We start from the raw sequence: 20,398 nt of genomic DNA on the forward strand, positions 1-20,398 counted from the left end.
ACACGTTTGAATTCTAACGTTCCTGGTTCCCTTTTTTTGCAACTTCCGTTTTCATGGGGGGACTCTTGCTAATTTAACCTTGATCCAGATGTTTGCTTTATAGGAAGATATTTGGCATCCGATAAAAGCCTCGGAATGCTGATGGGATTGGATATTCTTCTAGAGCTGGGTGGCCCCCGAGTGGGTGTCCCGCCAGCTCTTCTGGGCCAACTGGTCTCGTCTGAGAAAGCAGAGCTCAGTGCAGGCCACGATGAGGGAGTCGACAAGATGCTCAGAAATGTGGCCACGACCTTTCCACGTGGCCATGACCTTTCCACGTGGCCATGACCTTTCAATGCCTCTGTCTCTGCTTCTCCGTCTCCCCCCGGCCCCCCAGCTAACCAGCGTGCAGCACCTCTTACAGGCATTGGCGTGAAGATGTGCAAACCCATATTGTCCTCTCTCTCCTCACCACCCCCCGTCGCACGGCCTTGGGATTTGAGTAGTTTTACAAAACTGCACTCCGCAGTCGAGACCGGTTGTAGTCCCCCTGGCCAGGCCTCAGCTCCCGGCTCCCCTGTCTCCGGATTCCCCCGAGGCCGGAAGCTCCGCTGGCCGAGCTTGAACAGCATCACAGCCGGAAGGGAACTGTCAGGCCCAGGAGCCCATATGCGTGCACGTCTTAGAGAAAACATTCGAGAACAAAAGGCGTCTACACAAGGACTTGACTCCAATAGGAGTCAAGTGCAGTCAGTCCGTGTTCGCTGGTGAATAATTCCCCGAAGGGCCACAGGTTCGCTTTGCAATGGCCGGGAACTTCGTCTCCAGCAGCTAATGTTACGTAAAGCACCGTCTCCGTGGTAAAGACCTGGACGCCATAACAGCCCCCAGGATGATAGCGCTCCCAAGGCAAACACCTCCGCTCTCCCACTTCTTGCACAAAGTAGATGACCAGTAAATGCCTGCTGAGTTAATAGATGAATGTAGGCGTGTCCGCCGGATGCCTGGCCGTCAGTCTCAGAATGGTTGTACTGGCCAGTCGTTTTCTGAAAACATTCTACCTCTCAGAGGGGCTAGACCCAGGGCGTGGTCGGCTTCCCCTATGGAGGGGACACGTACAACACGGCGCAGTTCATTCCACACAGAAACCGGTCCAGGGGACACGGTAACTTGGGCAAGGTCACCGCTAGGAGACGCCGGAAGCGCTGCTCTCCCCGCTCAGCCATCTCATGAGGCTGCGCCGCTGGGTCCCAAGGCCCGCGTCTGTGCTCGGCACCTGCACTTGCAGCCTCGCTCCTTTAAGGGGAGTCTCCGAGGGGTCTTGAGCTGTGCTGACAAGAAGAGATTTCAGCCCTCACTGATTTGGCTCTGTGGTTAGAGCATTGGCCTGCGGACTGAAGGGTCCAGGGTTCAATTCCAGTCAAGGGCACGTGCCTCGGTCGCAGGCTCGATCCCTGGCTCTGGTCCAGGCTTGTGTGGGAAGCAACCAATCGATGTGTCGCTCTCACATCGATGTTTCTCTCTCTGTCTCTCCCGTCCCTCCCACCCTCTCTTAAAATCAATGGGAAAATGTCCTCGGGTGAAAATTAACAACAACAACAACAACAACAGACTGAAGAAGAAAGAAGGGATTTCACATAGAGTTGAGTGGCCCATTTCCTGCTGGCCCCTGCCCACTCTCAGGGCGCGCAAACTTGCATCTCCGGGGAGCCTGGTCTGGTGTATCCGCTCTGGAGACTCCCGTGTGACTGCTGCTCTTTGGGGCTGTGTGTCTGTGCCCCCCCACTCCCAGCCCCACCCTGGGCCTGGGCCTGGCCACGTTGACCTTGGCTACCTCAGGACTCCGGCTGTGACCCTCTGGAGCGCTTGACCCTCAGGAAGAGAGGAGGGGAGTGGAGCCTCTGGGGCTGGCGGGCCTCCCCGCCCACTCTGCCTCTGTTCCCTTCCTCCGCCCCACATGGCTCTGCGGCCGTGCAGGTGTCCCCGAGTCCCTGGCTGGTCACCCGCAAGGCTGCCCCCGCGCAGAGGACGCCACACCCGTGCAGGAGTCTGACGCAGGAGGTCCGGAGAGTGTCACGGCACAGGCGGCGAGCGCTAGGGCCCGCTGGCCGCGCTCGGTGCCGGCTCCGGGCGATGGCCTGGCCCAGGAGAGCAGCCCTGGGGCAGACAGAACAGAGCCTGAGGTGAATGGCCAGGTGTCACAGATGAACTGAACTTTTCACCTTGTAGCCCGGCCAGCGATGGAGGAGCTGCAGCAGCATTTCTGGGCACCCAGGGATCTACCCAGCGGGGCAGCCCCTGCATCGGCGCAGTAGCCTGGGCCAGGGATTCTCACGTGCCGGTGGGTGCAGATCCCGCCCTCTGGGGCCCTGCTGACCTTGTCTGCCTGACACCATCCCTGCCCCGGGGAAGGGATTCAGCTCCTGGAGGCCTCTGTGAGCCACCCCTGCCCTAGTGAGCTCCCCCCATGCCAGCTACACCCCTTAATCTCAGGAGCCACTAGGGGACGCCCTGGGGGCAGCTGATGCACCCCCCCCCCTCCACTGCCTGGGAGCAGCGCTCAGAGGGGGCATTTGTCCCGGGTGGAGGGCACCAGCCCCACATGCGGGCGTGTGGCCTGGCAGCCACCCATCGGCCTGGCCTGTGTGGAGGTGGCTGTCCAGCACGAGGTCACGGCGGTGGGTGTCCAGTTAGCAGAGTTGCATCGTTTGCCCAGAAAGTCTTTCCATCTTTCTTTCCTGCAGTGGTGCTTGGCCGCGGGGCCCTTTCGGAGCCTGGCACCGGCTTCCCCTCCTACAGTGACGGCACTTTGTCCTTCCCCGGGCCCTTGTTCTGTGGGCCCTGCCTGCCGAGGCCACTTCCTCGTTCGGAGGGTGGGACGGGCCCCAGCAGGCCCCGTGGAGGCCCGCGGAGTCAGGGCACGGTCTTCCCTGCAGTTCCCGCGAGTCAGGGGTGATCGACAGCCAGCGCCAGGCCTCCAGCTGCTGGCTCTTCCCGATGTGTAACCAGCCCGGGCCAGTCAGCTGGAGCCAAGCAGTCCTTACACACAGGCCTCTGCTGCCCCGAGTCCTTACACACAGGCCTCTGCTGCCCCGAGTCCTTACACACAGGCCTCTGCTGCCCCGAGTCCTTACACACAGGCCTCTGCTGCCCCGAGTCCTTACACACAGGCCTCTGCTGCCCCGAGTCCTTACACACAGGCCTCTGCTGCCCCGAGTCCTTACACACACGGCCTCTCCTGCCCCGAGTCCTTACACACAGGCCTCTGCTGCCCCGAGTCCTTACACACAGGCCTCTGCTGCCCCGAGTCCTTACACACACGGCCTGTCCTGCCCCGAGTCCTTACACACAGGCCTCTCCTGCCCCGAGTCCTTACACACAGGCCTCTCCTGTCCCGAGTCCTTACACACAGGCCTCTGCTGCCCCGAGTCCTTACACACAGGCCTCTGCTGCCCCGAGTCCTTACACACAGGACTCTGCTGCCCCGAGTCCTTACACACAGGCCTCTCCTGCCCCGAGTCCTTACACACAGGCCTCTCCTGCCCCGAGTCCTTACACACACGGCCTGTCCTGCCCCGAGTCCTTACACACAGGCCTCTCCTGCCCCGAGTCCTTACACACAGGCCTCTCCTGCCCCGAGTCCTTACACACACGGCCTGTCCTGCCCCGAGTCCTTACACACAGGCCTCTCCTGCCCCGAGTCCTTACACACAGGCCTCTCCTGCCCCGAGTCCTTACACACACGGCCTGTCCTGCCCCGAGTCCTTACACACAGGCCCCTCTGCTGCCCCGAGTCCTTACACACAGGCCTCTCCTGCCCCGAGTCCTTACACACAGGCTCCTCTGCTGCCCCGAGTCCTTACACACACAGCCTGTCCTGCCCCGAGTCCTTACACACAGGCCCTCTGCTGTGTGACAGCAGGACACACTCAGGCTCCGTGCCTTCTAGGACTCGTGTGGTCTTGGGGTGTCCCCCAGCCTCCCAGAGCCTCCGTTTCTGCTCATGTAAAATTGGAATAATCGTACCCCTTGGCAAAGACTTTGGAGGTTCAGCAACAGACTATAGAGAGTATTTAGCTCAGCCTGAGCATATACTTGCTTAGTAAAAGGCATTATTAAAAACAATATTTAAAAAGGTATCATTAAAATATCTTAAAAGGTATTAAAATGTATTTTAAAAGGTATAAATGTTATTTTTAAAGGCATTAAAATGTTTTAAAGGCATTATTAAGGTACTCTTTAATAAGGTATTATTAAAATATTTTAAATATTTATGTAAATAAAAATAGACAGGGTGGGGCAGAAGGAGGTTTCCAGCCATGAGTACAGACGGGATAGAGCGTATTCTTATGTTGTTATTTATTAACTATCGAATTATTTTCCACGTGGACACCTGTGAACCTCCGCTTGCCCCTCCTGCACTTAGTAGTTTATTCACGGTGACAAGCTGCTGTCCTTTTGCCAGCGTCCCCAGCACTGCCTGCTGCCCCTCTCCCCCCTCACCCTCGACCCCACGGCCCGTGCCTGCCCCGCTCATGGTTTCAGGCTGTCTCCCTCGGAGCTCGCGCCTTTCCTTTCCACGGTGGGGGTGTGGAGCCAGGCGTGGCTCCCGTCTGTTTTAAATATCATGCTTTTACCCAAGACTTTATTGGATAAAAGGTGGCCACGAGTTTAAAGTATCGTCAGAGTCCCAGGTGGCCTGGGCTGAGGCCCGTGCAGTAGACAGGCGGACACAGTCAGGACCTGGGGCCCAGGCTGCAGCCCAGGGTGGCAGGGGCTCTGTCAGGCCCGGAGGGAAGTCCTAGGGCAGTGATGGGCAACCTTTTGAGCTCAGTGTGTCAAACTTCGCCAAAAAACTGAGCATAACTCAGGGAGAGTGTCACTTTGAGGAAAAAACATTATTTCGCAAATGTTTCACCCTCAGGAGCAGCAAATGTTTCATCCTCGGCATGCGGCCACCTCAGCGGCCGCGTGTCATCAGAAATGGCTACGCGTGTCAGTGCTGACACGCGTGTCGTAGGTTCGCCATCACTGTCCTAGGGGTTCCCTGGGCCACTGTCAGGCCGGGCTGTGCAGGTGGCGGCTGTCCGCTTCTCTGCTCAGAGGGGAAGGTCTCCTGTCCTGGCTGGTTGGCTCCCGGGCACTTGCCGTGCACTTTTACGATGTGTTACTGGCTCATAAATCGTCTGCCTGTCCCACGAGCCTGGGCAGGGCCTCCAGGCCACATGCCGGACGCTCGCACCATTGACTTTACCAGGATGTGGTGGCGTGACCTCCGGCACCCTGAGTGCAGGGGGGGCGGGTCATGGAACCCAGGCCCTGCCTGGTGAGCTGTCCGGGGATCCTGACAGATCCTTTGGGTGTCGCCTGCGGATAATCTCGAGCTGTTAACGAGCCCAGGAAATAGCCCTGTGGGTCCTCGGGGGCCAAAACAAGAGCAGAAAATCCTCCTTGTGAGTCACTGCAAACATTTACCCTCGAAAGCCTGATTGTGAAATCTGCTGAGCCCTCGGATGGCACTACCCTTGGGACCAGAAGGAGCCCAGCAGCAGTCAGATGTGCAGTGTTGGAAGGGTTGGGCAGGGGGACCCCCCACTTTTAGCCTGGGAAGCGCCCCAGCTGCCAGAACTCCGCGAGGAACCCTGGGCTCCGTCGTCTGAGAAAATGCTGGGGTGGGGTGCAGACTCCCTGGGCGCTCAGGGAGCTTGGCCTCTCCTAGCTCGTCTCCCTCTCAGCTCCTCTTTGGGTTCTTGGCAACGTGTTGACCTCGATAGGATTTCCACCCGATCCACCTCCGCCTCTCAGTAGGAGGGCGTGATGGCTGTTGGTGGAAATTCTGTCCTTACACTATGACTGGAGCTGCAGACGCGAAGCGATCATGACCTTGGGTAGCTTCCTCTTCCTTCCAGGGGAGTGTCTGCCCCCCCCCCCCCCCCCCCCCGGCCAGCCAGGACCTAAGTTGCTTGCACCGAATGGGAATGCAGGGGCAGCCCGGGCCTAACGCAGGAGCCACCGATGTCTGGGGCACGTGGTAGATGTTCAGTCTGAGGGTCGAGCGCCCACCCCTTCCCGGACTGCCCGCCGTCGGTGCGGAATAAACGTGGAAAAGCTCGCATAGAGACCGAGCAAGAGTCCCCCTCGCAGGTGCTGGTCCCGCAGAGGGGCGGGCCGGGGGGCGCTTTAGTTTTGTTGTGTTGTGCTGACGTTGTGTTTGTGCTTTAGAAACGGTGGGTGCCTCCGAGTAAGGCTATAGGTCGGTCTCTTGCGTGACTCAGGTTTGCACTCTTACCCTGAGCTTGGGATGGACGCCCAGGTGAGGCAGTTACATGAATAACAGGGCCGACGAGAAGAGAGCTGAGGCTCTTTTGGAATGAACAGCTTCCTTTAGGGTGGACGTCGCCTCCGGTCGGAGGCAAGGCGCGGAGCCACGGCCTGCCCCCGGTGTGACGATCAGAAATGTCCGCAGACATGGCCAGTGTCCCCCGGGCCAAGGCGCCCCCATTGGAGCACCCCTGGCCTCAGGAAATAGGAGGGACAGTCCCGTTCCCAGGTGTCCGCAGGCTTCTCTGGAGCCCAGCGCTCAGGCCCCATCGCGGGAGGGAGCATTCCCGGCAGCCAGGCCCTGACCGGTGTGAGGAGGGCCCACTGGGACGCCCCGCGACTGCCGCCTGCGTGTGAAAGGAGCCTGAGCCGGAAGGTGGGCCGGGGGTTGTTCTTGGAAAGCCCCGGAGCCAAGCCCGGTTCCGATTCCCCAGACCTCTGCCCAGACAGCCTCATTCGGGCTTTTGGGAGCCCGCCTCTCCTCCAGCTGCTGCAGAGGGGTGGACTCGCGTGGCTGTCGTGGCCAGGGCTGCTCAGGCAGTTTGGGGCCCGTGGCTCTCCCCGCTCCCAAGCTGCAGAGGCTCGTTCCTCAGGCTCACCTCCCTCCGGCACCGCTTGGCCAGGTACCCATCTCCTGCCCAGGGGGAGGGCAGCTGGTCGGTGCTGAGCTTTCTCCTTGCAGCGTCCTCTGTGATGGGCCGGGGCCACCTTGTCTCCAATGCGCCTCTGTCCCTGGTCTCTGTGGCCCCAAGGTGGCCTCCGGCCCTGGGTCTTGTGTACTGAGCCCTGAGCCCCCGCTTCCACCCACTAGGCTCGGGAACCCCGGCTACCTCGCACCCGTAGCTGAGGATACAATGGGTCCTTGAGCGGCTGCCCTTAGGTCCAGCCATCCGGCACCAAACCATCACTTCTAGGGGCCCTCAAGCTCACACCTGCCTGGATTTGGTGATCCGCCACAGGGACTCAGTGCTCAGCACATAGTCACATTCACGGCCAACAGGTGTCACAGCGCGAGGAGACAGTAAAATCGGCCAAGGGAAGAGGCACTGGCGGAAAAGATGGCTTCCTTCGATGCCTTCCCAGCATCTCGCCCGAGCTCCTTCCCAAGTGGGGGGGGGGGGGGGGTGGTTGGGGGGGGGCTGCGGCTGCGGGCGGTGTGCCTCCCCTGTTGCTAGGCTTCCGAGTGGAAAGCAGAATGTGCTGAGTCCTGGGAGGGGCTGGCGTCGGAGACCAGGGCTCTGAGGTCCTGCCTTCACGTGTCTCGCTCCTGCCTCCTCACCTGCACCCTGAGAAGTCTAGGGAACGAAGAGAAAGGAAGGCCCCGGGGTCTCCACCCACCTTCCTGCGCTCCAAGGAGTCTCAGCCGTCACGCCGGTGGCATCACTGGCCGAGAGGTTGCCAGTGGGTAGCACCCCCTCCCCCATTTCCCGTAGAACCCCCCATTCCCCTGCACGCTCTCGCCCTCCTGACATGGCCTATCCGTGCTCGCTGTAGAGATAGCGGCATGTTCAGAGCCCCTGAAACGTGTTTCATTTGCAAAGGAGTAGCATTCCTCTCCGTCCTGGGAGCCCGGGTGCGTGTAGACAACAGACTGCAGACCGCCGGGCCGCTCTCCCCCCAGCACAGAAGGAAGGGAGCACAGCCCGCGGCTTCTCAGCAGAGCCCAGAGCTCCCTGCAGGAGGAGGAGCAGGTGGTGGCCGGCTTTGAACCTGGCCCACATGCCCCGGGGATAAGGGAAGGTGCAGTTCCTTCTCTGTGAGGGCGTGGGGGGAGCATCCCTGTGAGTTTTGCGTTGGCCGGGAGCCAGGCAGAGAGCGATGGGCCTGGGGCTGCCGTCGGGGGATATTGGGGGCTCGTGTCGCTCAGCAGCAGGGCACCCGCCCCTCTGATCGGGCCCAGAAGATTGTTTTGCGGGTGGAAATGAAAGGGGCCTTTCACCCCGTCTCGTGTGGCCCGCCCTGCGATTTTCGCTGAGCAGCCGTTTCGGAGTTTCCTCTCGGAGCGGTGGCTTTATGCTGTCCAGATGTGTGCCATGTGGCGGTCTTGTGTTCTGGCGTTCCAGATGTGCACGGCCAGGGAAATGAGCTCTGGCAAAGGCAGGGCCTGTCTCTGGCCCTGGGAATCCGGCGAGGCTACAATGGGCTCGTTGTGTGGGGATCCCAACGAGCTCCTTGAACCTCCTGATTCTACAGCCGAGGACACTGAGCCCCGGAGTGAGGGCTGGGGGGTGGCGGGTGTGTGAATGCTCACCGCTGATCGATGGCCCGCAGCTGGGAGCAGCGAAGACACCAGCTTTGGTGGAATTCCCGGCCCTTATCTGCACGCACGTCTGTTTCAGTGCCGTGTGCACCTGGCGCTCTTCCAGGTGCTTGGGCCACGTTGGTGAAAAAACAAAGATTCCTAGCTTACTCTGATGGGGAAAGAATGAGCAGTAAACATAAAAAATGGGCACTTTATATAGTGGGTTGGCACGTAGGAATTGCTATTAATAAAACGAGGAGGAGGAGGAGAAGGAGGAGGAGGGAGAGGGGGAGATGAAACTAGGGTTAAGGGGGATGGCACTGCAGTGGTGGTTGACCATTCTAGCTAAGTGAGGAAGGGTAGATTTCATTGAGAAAGTGGCTATCTTAGTCACCTATTGTAGAACAAAAGAGCTCAAAGTTCAGTGGCCTCAACCAGTAAGCATTCTGTCACGTTGTTTGTGGGATAGGAGCTCACGAGCGGCTCTGCGGAGGGTCCCTGCTCAGGGTCTCTCTGGAGATCAGCCGGGGAGGCCGTCATCTGAAGGCCCGACTGGGGCTGGAGGACCCGCCCCCAAGGTGGTGCCTCACACGGCCGTTGGCTAGAGGCCTCGGCTCCTTGTTGCATGGGCACCTCCTCCCCCAGAGCACATGGTCCAGAGGGACAGATGGCAGTCGCCGTGTCTTCCATGACCCAGCCTAGTCTTAAAAGAGGGGAAGAAGCAAGCCACAGAGATCCCAGAAGGAATGCTCCGGGGGAAATGCCCTCGGGTGGGAGTGACAGCAGTGTTTATGGGAGAGCATGGAGGCCTGAGGGCGGGACACGGAGGTCATTGCCGGCCAGGGGAAGGTCATGAGCACAGAGGCAGCACAGCGGACAGGGCAGCTGTGCTGAGAATAGACCGCAGGGCAAGGCGAGAAGCCAGGAGACGGGGCAGGAGGCCGTCACGGAGAAGCAGGCGGGAGATGGGGAGGCTCCCACCTGCCTGTGGCAAGGGATTCTGGACCGATTTTTTTTAAAAAAAAAAGTGTTTTTATTGATTTCAGAGAGAGGAATGGAGAGGAAGAGAGAGAAACATCAATGATGAGAGAGAATCTCCCCACACTGGGGATCGAGCCTGCAACCCAGGCATGTTCCCTGACCGGAATCAAACTTTGACCTCCTGGTTCATAGGTCAACAGTGCTCAACTGTTAAGCCACGCCAGCCGGGCTGGCCCCTTTTGAGGTGAGATCCACAGGATCCCGTCAGATTGTGGGAGGCGTGATGGAGCGAGTAGCCACCGAGGATGGCCCCACAGCTCACAGTCCTCCTTCCCAGCCTGCCACTGGCCACCTCTCCTCCCGCCTCCCGTGGTTTTGCAGGGAGAGCTGGGGGGGGGGGGGGGCTGTGCTCTTCCTCCCCCGCCCTCTGTGGGCCTGGTGGCTCCGTCCACCCAGCGGAAAGGAACGTATGCCTCCTGCGTGAGAGCAGTAGTAAGTGTTTATGGAGGCACTTAATGCTCTTCGGAAGAAAGTGCCGGAAAATTTTCTGGTGGTTGGCAGTGGTATTTTGCTGGAGGACGAAATGTTTTTGTTGCAGCCCCTCCCCCTGAAACGTTGATTCTGCAGATGGATGGACTCTGGCGCTCAGCAAAGAAGGAACTGGGGTGAAAGAAGATTTCAGGCGGGGGGAGCAGGGAGGGGAGGAGCGAGCTTAGGGATCCTGAGGACATGCCCTACGCAGAGCTCCAAACCTGTGGTCGAAGGAAACCACCCACAGGCCAAGTGTGCAGGCGATGAGAACGCAAAGCCCTCCTCATCCAGACCCTCCCGTGACCCTCTGGCGGGTCTCACGCGGCCGCCTCAGCTGGTTTTATGAGGTCCAGGGCAGGCACGGCCCCTCTGTGCCTGAGAAGTGAGGGTGGTGTGTCCCCAGGGCTGGGCTCTGCAGGGCAGGGAGGAGCAGGAGGCCCGGGGTGGGGCTCTGGGGCTGCCGGCCACGTTCCGTTTCTCGATCTGGGTGTGGGTTTCGTGAAATGGGTCAGGTTTCTGACAATTCATCAGGAACAACACTTAAGAGTCTGAGCCCTTCTCTGCTCAGCGTTCAGCTGCAATAAGACACCTTTGTTAAGAGACAAGGGCAAGTTATTTCTTCCCCAAAAGGGTGAGCCGACCCAGGCAGGACCTGAATTCCCACCTTTAGAGATTCCTTGTCTGCTCAAAGGCATTGTTTTTAAAATGCCAAATATCTTGCCCGGTCGGTGTGGCTCAGTGGTTGAGCTTTGACCTATGAACCAGGAGGTCACGGTTCAATTCCCGGTCAGGGCACATGCCGGGTTGCAGGGTCGATCCCCAGGGCGGTGTGCAGGAGGGAGCCGATCAGTGATTCTCTCTCATCATTAATTTCCTATCTCTCTCTCCCTCTCCCTTCCTTTCTCTTTAAAATCAATAAAAGTATATCTTTTAAAATGCCAAATACCTTAAGGAGAAATAACCAGCAAGTTGTTGCCATTGGCCATGGGCACGCATCTCAGCCAGTGGACAGGGGGGCGTAGCTTAGCTCTGCCCGCTCAGGCCTCTGTGTGAATCAAGTCCACCACGTTGACTCTGTTGTGTCTGTTTCACTCAGAATGGTGTCTCTGAGGGGCCTTGTTCACTCTCATCGCTGGACACAGGATTCCATTGTGTGAATGGAACACAGTTTATTCATTCATTGGCTGCGGGCATTTGCTTCGTTTACACTAATAGCACTTCTCTGACCTCCTAGTGTGCGTCTTCTCACAGCTACGCAAGCAGTAAGCACGTTGCTCTTGGGTAGACAAGCCCAGGGGCCTTGTACATCACACAGGCAGCCTCACGCCGGGGCTGTGCAGGGGGACTGCGTAGACAGAGGTCCCCAGGACACCCCACAGGGAGTCAGAGATCCAGGTGTACCTGGGAGGCTCTCCACCTTTCAGCAAGGGAGGCAGCAGCGAGGGCCTGAGTCACCCTCAGACACCCCCGCCCTGAGCCTTCCTGGGCGGGGCCCCGCCCCCTCTGAGGGAGGGTGGCAGACCAGAAGGGAGCCCATGGGTCATCTCCTCTCTCCAGCCTGTGGGCTGGGGGAGGATCCCTTGCGTGCCAGGCCAGCCCCACTGAGCAGGTAGGGCGGGCGGCCCTTCGGGGAACATCCAGCCCCTTCCCACCTGCCGGCTCATCAGACGCCTCCCCAGGCCGCCAAGTGGGAAGCCGGTGATGTCATCGCCAGGCCCCAACAATCAGGCCTTTCACGGCAGGACGATAACAATCAAAACAGTATGTCAGGGCCTGCCACGCAAGAACGCACACGCTCGTCCGCAGGGAGGATCTGAAGGCGGTGAGCGGGCCCGCCAGGAGTACGCTGTCTCCTTTCGCGATCCCCCGGCCCGAGAACATAGCCCGGAGAGCAGGCCTGCGCACATGGACGCTCACTCGCCAGTTCTCTGAGAAACCAGGATGCTGTCCAGCACCTCCCCCGGGACTCCCCACCTCCAACCCTAGAGCTGAGCTAACCCTGCACGGAGCAATACTCTGAGGCTGGGGTTCGAGCAGGAGTGTCCCGTTGCACAACTCCAGGGGGCGCCGTTCGCAGACAGAACGTGCGAGGTGCCCCGGAGTGCGCAGCGCTGGGGTTCCGAGGCTGCGGCCTTCAGGGTGAGGGAGCAGACTGTTGTCTTGACCTTGACCCCCAGGACTCGGTCTTGCCACAGCCAAGCTCCCTGGCCGGCCCAGCTCCCCGGAGCCTAAAATTCTCAGTGAGCTGTGTTGAGAGCGATGTCTTCCTTGCCCGGAGGGGAAGTTTCTGGTGTTTGGATGTTTGCCCAGGAAGCGAAGTCACCTGCACTGTTGCTTAGTCTGGCGGGGGGGGGGGGGGGGGGGGAGGGGGTTCCTCAGCCAGGGACGGTTTGACCCCAGGAGACCTCGTGGGTCGTGTCAGCTGGAAGGAGGCTACCGGCATCTAGTGGGTGGAGCCGGGGATGCTGCTAATGGTCCTGCTGTGCAGTGGGCAGGCCCCACGACAAAGAGTGACCGGCCCAAATGCCAGGAGTGCCAGGTGGAGAAGCCCTGCGTAGGGGAGGTGCCCAACCCCGCTGACCCTGGGGCCTCTGGTTCCCATTCTCCCCCCGGCTCTCCTTGTCCCCCAAGGGGCCAGGCCCTCCGCTCACTAGCTGAGCGGGCCTGAGGCAGCGCTGCCTATCCGAGGGGGATGTGAGCCAGGTGACCGTCTCTCTAGGACGGCGTGACGGCTCTGTGTGAAGCCCGGGGAACCGAAGCGTAGGGAGTCGTGGTTAAGAGTCCCCACTGTCACTTCGTGGCTGGGTGACCTTGGACGAGTCACTTAACCTCCCCGTGCACCACCTTTCCCATCTGTAAAATGGGGATAATAGTGGCAGAAAGCACGTAGTGGGTGCAGGAGAGGGCCACGCTTGTGGCCACACATAAAATGGGTAGGACCTCCTTTAACAGCATCTGCGTAGCTCCCAGGATGGTGCGAACGTCCTCTGTGGCAAATTAGAATTCTGGCCCACGGTTGCCTCTGCCATGTCCTGGGCTCCTGGGTGCTCCCAGGGGTGACCAAGGGGGACTTTCCGGGGCTCACCACTGAGCGCCCAGTGTCCCCGGGCAAACTTGGGCAGTCGTGCACCCAGTTCCCATCACAAAACTCAAGCAGCACTCAGGGACTTGTAGTTCATTTCCTGGGATGGCAGGGAAGGGGCCCCGAGTCGGGGCAGGTGCAGCACCGTCCTCATCCTCATCCTCATCCCCTGGTGACGTCTTCGGTCCCTGGTGACTGGAGTGTGTAGCCAGGGCTGGGAGCTCTGGGTTTAATTCATGGTCCGGAGTTGACGCCAGTGGGATGGGGCGCAGAGGGTGTGGGGGGACTGAGCCCTTCCAGGGGGTCACCCCTAACAGATGCACGGCATGGAGCAGAGCAAGGGGCCCCGGTGAGTGTGTGTGTGTGTGTGTGTGTGTGTGTGTATGGAAGGAAGCCATGTTAAGGGATATCTATGAAGGGAGAGGGTACGGAGAGCCATGGTCCAGCCCTTGCTGGGTATGTGTGTGTGTGTGTATGTGTGTGTGTATGCGTGTGTGTTAAGTTAAAGGATATCTATGAAGGTGGAGAGGATGGAAAAGCCATGGTCCAGCCCTCGCTGTCGGGGGTGATGGAGCCAGGAGCCCCCAGAAGAGAGCCCATGACCACCCAGTGAGGCAGCACCCTCAGGGCGACCTGGCAGCATCCCAAGGGCGGGCCCTGGCTGGGCTGGAGGCCCCGTGCCGGCGCTGGGCAGGGCAGGGCAGCCAGGCGTGCCGGGACAGAAGAATGGCGCTTCTGTGCTGCTTATCAGGACGGTGGCTCCGGCAGGATGTGGCGAGGCTTCCCCAGCCCGCCCGGCGGCCGGCCGCAGCCAGCGCCCCGTCATGGCGAGGACTTTGGCCGGGGAGCCCCACCTTGACTTGCTGGTGACACTGGGCTGGCGGCTCTCCAAGGTCAGGCTGTGATAAGTCACGAGGACATGAAGGCAGGTGACGGCCGTGGACAGCGAGCCACCGAGTGCTGTTTCCACACCGGACAAGGCCCCAGATCTGGTCAGACCCCCCTGACCTTGCTCATGGGAAGACCCTCATGGGGTTGTGGGTCCCATCTGGTCAGACCTTTCTGCAGCTGCTGAGATATGAGGGCAGAGACCAGCAACCACAGTCTGTGGGCCTACTCTGCCCATCACCTGGTTTTGTAAATAAAGTTTTATTGGGACACAGCCCCACTTGCTCACTTACATACTGGCTGCTCTCCCACTGCAGAGGCAGAGCTGAGGAGTAGCCACAGAGACCCGGTGGCCCTCACTCAGAGCCTAAAATACTCACAGTCGTTTCCTGTGAGGCGGCCCGTGGCGGAGGTCAGAGCCTGCCTGAGCCTCTCCTCTCAGAAATAAATGGAGAGAGCCCGGCCGGCGTGGCTCAGTAGTTGAGCATCAACCTATGAACCAGGAGGTCACGGTTCAATCCCTGGTCAGGGCACATGCCCGGGTTGTGGACTTGATCCCCCAGTGTGGGGCATGCAGGAGGCAGCCCATCAATGATTCTCTCTCATCATGGATGTTTCTCTCTCTCCCCCCTCTCCCTTCTTCTCGGAAATCAATAAAAATATATTTAAAAATAAAAAGAAGAAGAAGTAAACAGAGAGCTGCCTGAGATGAGGTGGGCGGACCCGAGGGAGCCCAGGGGAGAGGCCAGCAGACGGCGGCATAGCCAGGGCCCTTCTCGGACATGCCGTGGGCCACGTGGCCACGTGTCTTCTTGTCTGTCCACTTCATTTCATGAACAGGTGTCCTCAGGGCATGACCTGTCGTCCCGGGACACCAGACGTTTCCTTTATTAGAGAACGAGTAATAAATCTGCAGACGCCATCACTGATGAGCGGGTGGTGGATGTTGAGGGGAAGCGTGAAGCTGTCGGCAGGAGACGGGATAAGAGTTCGTTAAACGAACGGCGTGCGAGCTCCATGCTCATCAGGCCGAGGCTCAGCGAGGGCCAGTCTTCTCCTCAGTGTCTCCTCACCTGGCGGGCGGCCCCCAGGTCAGAGAGTCTCTCAGGAAAACATTGACCCCAGAGCCTCCGTGTGTGTGTGTGTGTGTGTGTGTGTGTGTGTGTGTGTGTATGTGTGTGTGTGTGTGTGGCTCCGAGCCCCGGTGAAACGTGTGCACGGGCCGGGGATGAAAGCAAACACAGGCTGAGGTGCAAGCCCACAAATAAAAAGGTGAGACTCTGAGGTCGGTCCCCAGTGCTCTTGGCCGGGGGGTAGGACAGGGGGCCGTGGCCAGAGCTGGCCTAACGGGACCGTCCAGGCAGCCAGTGCGTCCCCGTCCCGGGAGCCTGGCGGGTGAGTGGGCAGGAGGAAGGGGGAGTACCCCCCTGTTGCTGAGCTGATGGGTGGATCCCTGTCGGCAGCAGAGGGACAGACGTGAGCAAATGGGCCGGAAAGACAAGTGACAGTGGATGGAGCTTCCTTTTCTCTCTAATCCTCCCCCCACCCTCCGGGCCACGTGCCCAGCATCGCCTGCCAAGCAGCACCTCTTCTCACGCCCTGGAGATCCGTGGTGATCAGACGGGTCCCCCGTGGAGGGGCTGCCCACGGACCTGTCCAGCCGGGGTCGATGCCCAGGCACCGCCTCCCCTCTGCCTTCAGACCGGCCGGCGCTTTCCTTTCTCTGAGAGTGGACGTCGGTTTCCTGGCCGTCGCTCCCGGTGCGCAGGAGGCGGGCTCTTCATCCGGGCGCGTGCCTCCCTCCCCGGGTCGCACGCTGCCTTGGCACCCGTCCGTCTCCTCCCGGGGCTTCCTCCCTCTGCACTCGGGTGGCTGGTCTGCGCAGGAAGCCGGCTCTCAAGGCCTGGCTCCGGCCAGCTGGCCAACCCGCACAGCACCGTGTCCTGCAGAGGCCGGAGGAGAGAGGGCCGCGGGGAGCACCACCGGGGCCGAGGATGCGCGGTGCCAGGTCCAGACCCGCCCAGGGAGTCCGTGGAGAAGCCGAGCCCAGACCCAGGCGATCCGGGCCACTGTCCGATTCTGCGTCGGGACTCTCTTGTCCCACTTCTGAAGTTGCTTCTCGATAAAATGTGACATATCCACCCCCATGCCCTAAGGGGAAGGAACCTAAGCGTGCTGGCCCCTCCCAGGTGCTGGGAACCCCAGAGGCCTCCATCAGGCCATGGGGTCACAGCAACCATCCTGGGGGAGGCTGTGGCCCCAGGCAGCTCCTTCCACGTGACAGGCGAGGACCTGAGCTGGGACAGTTGGGTGATCTGGGCAGAGCTGTACAGTTACGTGGCGGAACTGGGGCCATCCTAACACGCGAGCAGCAGGGAGGGGTGGTGTATCCATGACACCCCTCCCTCTCCTGTGCCCCCCTCCGACCCCGGGCCCTAACCTTCCTCCTTCCTCCGCTGCCCCAGCTCTTACCTGGCCGCTGACACCAGAGGAGGCCCTGGGCCCAGGCCAGGGGCCCTGCCTGCGGGGCGCGTGGTTCCGGACGCCCCTTTCATGGGTCTTCTCGGTCTTTCAGGAACTTGGCCATCGGCATCGGGATCCAGAACTTCCCAGAGGGTCTGGCGGTCAGCCTCCCCCTGCGAGGGGCTGGCTTCTCCACCTGGAGGGCCTTCTGGTGAGTGCGCCCGAGCGTCCTGTCCCAGGCCCTGTCCCAGGCCGGGGTCACGGCGCCGCAGAGCTCAGGGCCGTCCCCTGGGCCGCGTCTTTCTGCCAGGCGACCCCTCTGACCTGGAAGCGAATCAGGCGCTTCTGGTGAAACGCCGAGGACCGATACGTGTCTGTTCTCCCTCAGGTATGGGCAGCTGAGCGGCATGGTGGAGCCCCTGGCCGGGCTCTTTGGGGCCTTTGCCGTGGTTCTGGCCGAGCCCCTCCTGCCCTATGCTCTGGCCTTCGCTGCTGGCGCCATGGTCTACGTGGTCATGGACGACATCATCCCCGAGGCGCAGATCAGGTAGGAGACCTGCCCCTCCCGCATCGGTCCCTGCCCCTGTCCCTGCTCCTGCCCCTGTCCCTGTCCCTGCCCCTGCCCCTGTCCCTGTCCGTAATGGACCCAGCCTCCTTTCTTTATTCCCACCCCTTCCTGCCCCTTCCAAGATCCTCCTCAGCCCCTCGAAGCCGTGCTGTCTGACACTGAAAGAAAGAGAAGCAACGGGCAGGTGGGTGGAGAGAGAACAGGGCGTATGAGTATCAGGCAGTGGCATGAACACCATGACCCCCATGCCAATGAAACAGACTGCTGTTTTTGAATATTCTCCCTCCCTCTCTTCCTCTTCTCTTTCCCTCCCTCCCTCCCTCCCTGTGTGTGTTACTCTCCCTTCCTCCCTCCCTCCCTGTGTGTGTCTCTCTCCCTTCCTCCCTCCCACCCTCCCTCCCTGTGTGTGTCTGTCTCCCTCCCTCCCTTCTTCCCTCCCTCCCTCCCTCCCTCCCCCCGCTCCCCGTCTATGTCTCTCTCTCCCTCCCTTCCTCCCACCTTCTCTAGATGTTCCCGGGCCTGGAACGAGGAGGGAGGTGGGCATCCATGGCCTCACTGTCTGGCTACGGCCCAGGCGTCGGGGGCTTCCTCTTTCTGTTTATTTTGGTTTCATGGCGGGATGGTTTGGAGGTAGTTTACGGTCAGATTACATAAGATCTCCAGGAGCTTCCTGGCCACCATGCATCACTCGAGCATGGATTCCAGAGCTGCGAAGGCAAGTTCTTTAACATCCCCGTGCCTCAGTTTCCCCGCCAGTAACGTGGGCATAACGGTCCCGTGGTTGTCCTTGCTGCGGACAGGAGTTTCTCCGGTGGCCTGGCTCGGTGTCAGCCGGGCAGTGTCAGTTGTCAGTGTCAGTCTCATCGTTAATCGAGGGGGTGTTCTCTGCCGGGGCGGGACCCTGCAGCCCATGGGTCCTGCGTCGGGGGCGCCCAGGGTGCCCCGAGGCCTCACCTTTCTCCTTTCTTTCCCTCCTAGTGGGAACGGGAAGCTGGCATCCTGGGCCTCCATCCTGGGGTTTGTGGTGATGATGTCACTGGACGTGGGCCTGGGCTAGCGCCGAGCTGCCTGCGAGCCCAGGAAAGGCTGCGCGAGGACACGGACACGGACACGGACACGCCTGGCTTCCGCGGGACCACGGACTCCTCCTTCCCGTCAGAACCTGTTTGCTTTCTCTCCTCCTCATCTCCTTACCCCGACTGATTCTGATCAGACGACGATTTGTCCTTTTCTTCCGAGGGGGAGGCTGGTGTTATTTTTGGAATTCCCAGGGGTCAGTGGGACCACGGACTCCCGGTTGGCCTCCGAGTGGGACTGCAGCTCAGGGAAGTCTCTGCTCTCGGACCTCCAGTCGCTCTCACCAGACTCCAGGGCAGGTCCCCGAAGTCACCTGCGGAAGCAAGCTACCCACGGAGAAGGCTCTGAGCCTGTGCGCCTAGCGACGCGGAGCAGAGCGGCCAGGACACCTCTCCTCTGTCCCTCCCGATCTGGGACTGGAGCATCGCGGACAGAGCCACCTCCTCCTCTCCAAGGCCCAGCGGCCCCAGGAGGAACATACCTTCCCCGGCCTCCCTGAGGGAGACCCTGAATGGGCTGGGGGCACAGACAGAGGGGAGAAGATCAGCTAGTCTCTCTCTCTCTCTCTCCCTCTCTGCAAAGATTGACTTTTTGAAATTGAAGGAATCGGGGGATTGCGACAGCTGTGGACACAGTGAGCCCTGTGGAAAGAAGAGGCTGTGGCTTTGGTCGGAGACCTGTGTTCCGAGTGCACAGCAGTTGCCATGGTTTCCAGGTCCCCATGACATTCATGTTGATCAGTTTAGAGCCTGCATTTTCCTAAGAGATTCGGGACACCCGCCAACCGCTGGAACTCCAGCCCTTCGTTGACGTGTGGACGGAGCCACTTGCGCTCATTTAGGTGCAGGGAAGGCCTGTGGCCTCTGGGGTGAGTCCCTTTCTGCGGGCCATTCGGTCACTTGGAACCTGACCCAGAACTCCTAAGCCCGGCAGGCTTTGCTGGAGTTCAGCTGGAGCACTTAGAATGAGAAAGGAAGGACAGGGGAAGAAGAGAGATTTTTTTTTTTTACATTTCCCTTTTAAAAGGAAGTTTCAGCTAGTCATTGCTCTGACGTGACCCTAACCAGTGACTTGAACTAGACTAGAAGCCAATCTGTTCCTCCATACGCGTAGCTTCTCCAACAGGGGTGAGGACGTGGCTGCCTCAGATGCAGCGAGGGGCCGCCGTCCTCATGGGTCACAGGAGCCCACAGGACCCTGGGCCCCCCCCCCCGGGGACACGGCAGGCGGCCCCGGAGGCCGGCGTCCAGGCGTCGTGTTGTCCTCGCCTGCCCTGCCCTCTGCGTTTACATGTCCGATTGCTTCCGAGGGTGAAGGAATGCCCAGAGCCCAGCCTCCCTGGGGCCGATCAATGTATGTTTTCCCGAAGCCCTGATGGTCAAAACTGAAGACACGTCCAGGGGTCTGCGGGGCGAGAGGATGTGCTCTGGTGGCAGGGTGTGTGTGTTTTCGTGTCTCTGTCTGTAGTTTTCTACACGATGCTTCTTTCTGATGGACAAGACCTCATAACTGTGATTCAGGCCAATAAAGGGGATACTGTTGTGGACGACCCGGGCTGCGCTCAGTCCTTCTCAACGCCGCCTCTTTCCAGGGTGGTTAGTGGAAGAGCCAACTAGAAAGTCAGTGCTGCCCGACCGATGTGGCTCAGTGGTTTCACGCTGACCTACGAACCAGGAAGTCACTGTTCGATTCCCGGGGTCAGGGCACATGCCCGGATTGAGGGCTCGATCCCTAGTAAGGGGCGTGCAGGAGGCAGCTGATCAATGGTTCTCTCTCACCATTGATGTTTCTCTCTCTCTCTCTCTCTCTCTCTCTCTCCTTTCCTCTCTGAAATCAACAAAATTATATTTTAAAAATAAAATGAAAAATTAGTCCTGACATCTCTCCTGCCTGACACCAGCAGAAGCCAAGGAAAGCGCTCAGAGGACAAAGGGGAGTTGGAGTCCCGGTTGAGTTACAGTATCCGTCAGACACCAGCGGACTCAGACAAGGGACTCCGTGGAAGGCTGGCGGGGGTGGGGAGGTGGTGAAGCTCCCAGCACCCACAGGGGAGCCAGGCTTGAAAATCGGTTCCATCCAAGAAAGCTAGAGGACTGGGGTCCCCATGGGCCCATCACATCTCAAACTCAGCTTGGTTCGGGTGCCATGGCCCCCAGTGCTGGTCCCCAGATGCTGACCACGCACCCCTCAAAGCACTGCAGCCCTGGGCGCGCCCCCCACCCCACCCCCATGCAAATGAACTCCACACTGACCACCTCTCACCACC

The 20,398-nt window shown here is 60.0% G+C and overlaps 1 protein-coding gene across 3 annotated transcripts in view; it reads left to right on the forward strand.

Moving 5' to 3' along the window:
* SLC39A11 (solute carrier family 39 member 11) overlaps positions 1–19,681 on the forward strand; it is a 181,716-nt gene extending 162,035 nt beyond the window's left edge. For 2 of the 3 annotated variants that reach the window (XM_079798371.1, XM_079798372.1), the window contains exons 8-10: positions 16,600–16,698; positions 16,876–17,034; positions 18,034–19,681. In XM_079798371.1, the coding sequence (XP_079654497.1) occupies positions 16,600–16,698; positions 16,876–17,034; positions 18,034–18,112 (337 nt within the window). In that variant the 3' untranslated portion in view covers positions 18,113–19,681. Of the gene's footprint in view, positions 1–16,599; positions 16,699–16,875; positions 17,035–17,177; positions 17,227–18,033 lie in introns of those variants that run through there. The other variant, XM_079798373.1, reaches the window with a different exon arrangement.
* Positions 19,682–20,398: the final 717 nt, after the last annotated feature.

This window comes from Cnephaeus nilssonii (assembly GCF_951640355.1).
Source record: "Cnephaeus nilssonii genome assembly, chromosome: 19".
Classification (NCBI taxonomy): Eukaryota; Metazoa; Chordata; class Mammalia; order Chiroptera; family Vespertilionidae; genus Cnephaeus; species Cnephaeus nilssonii.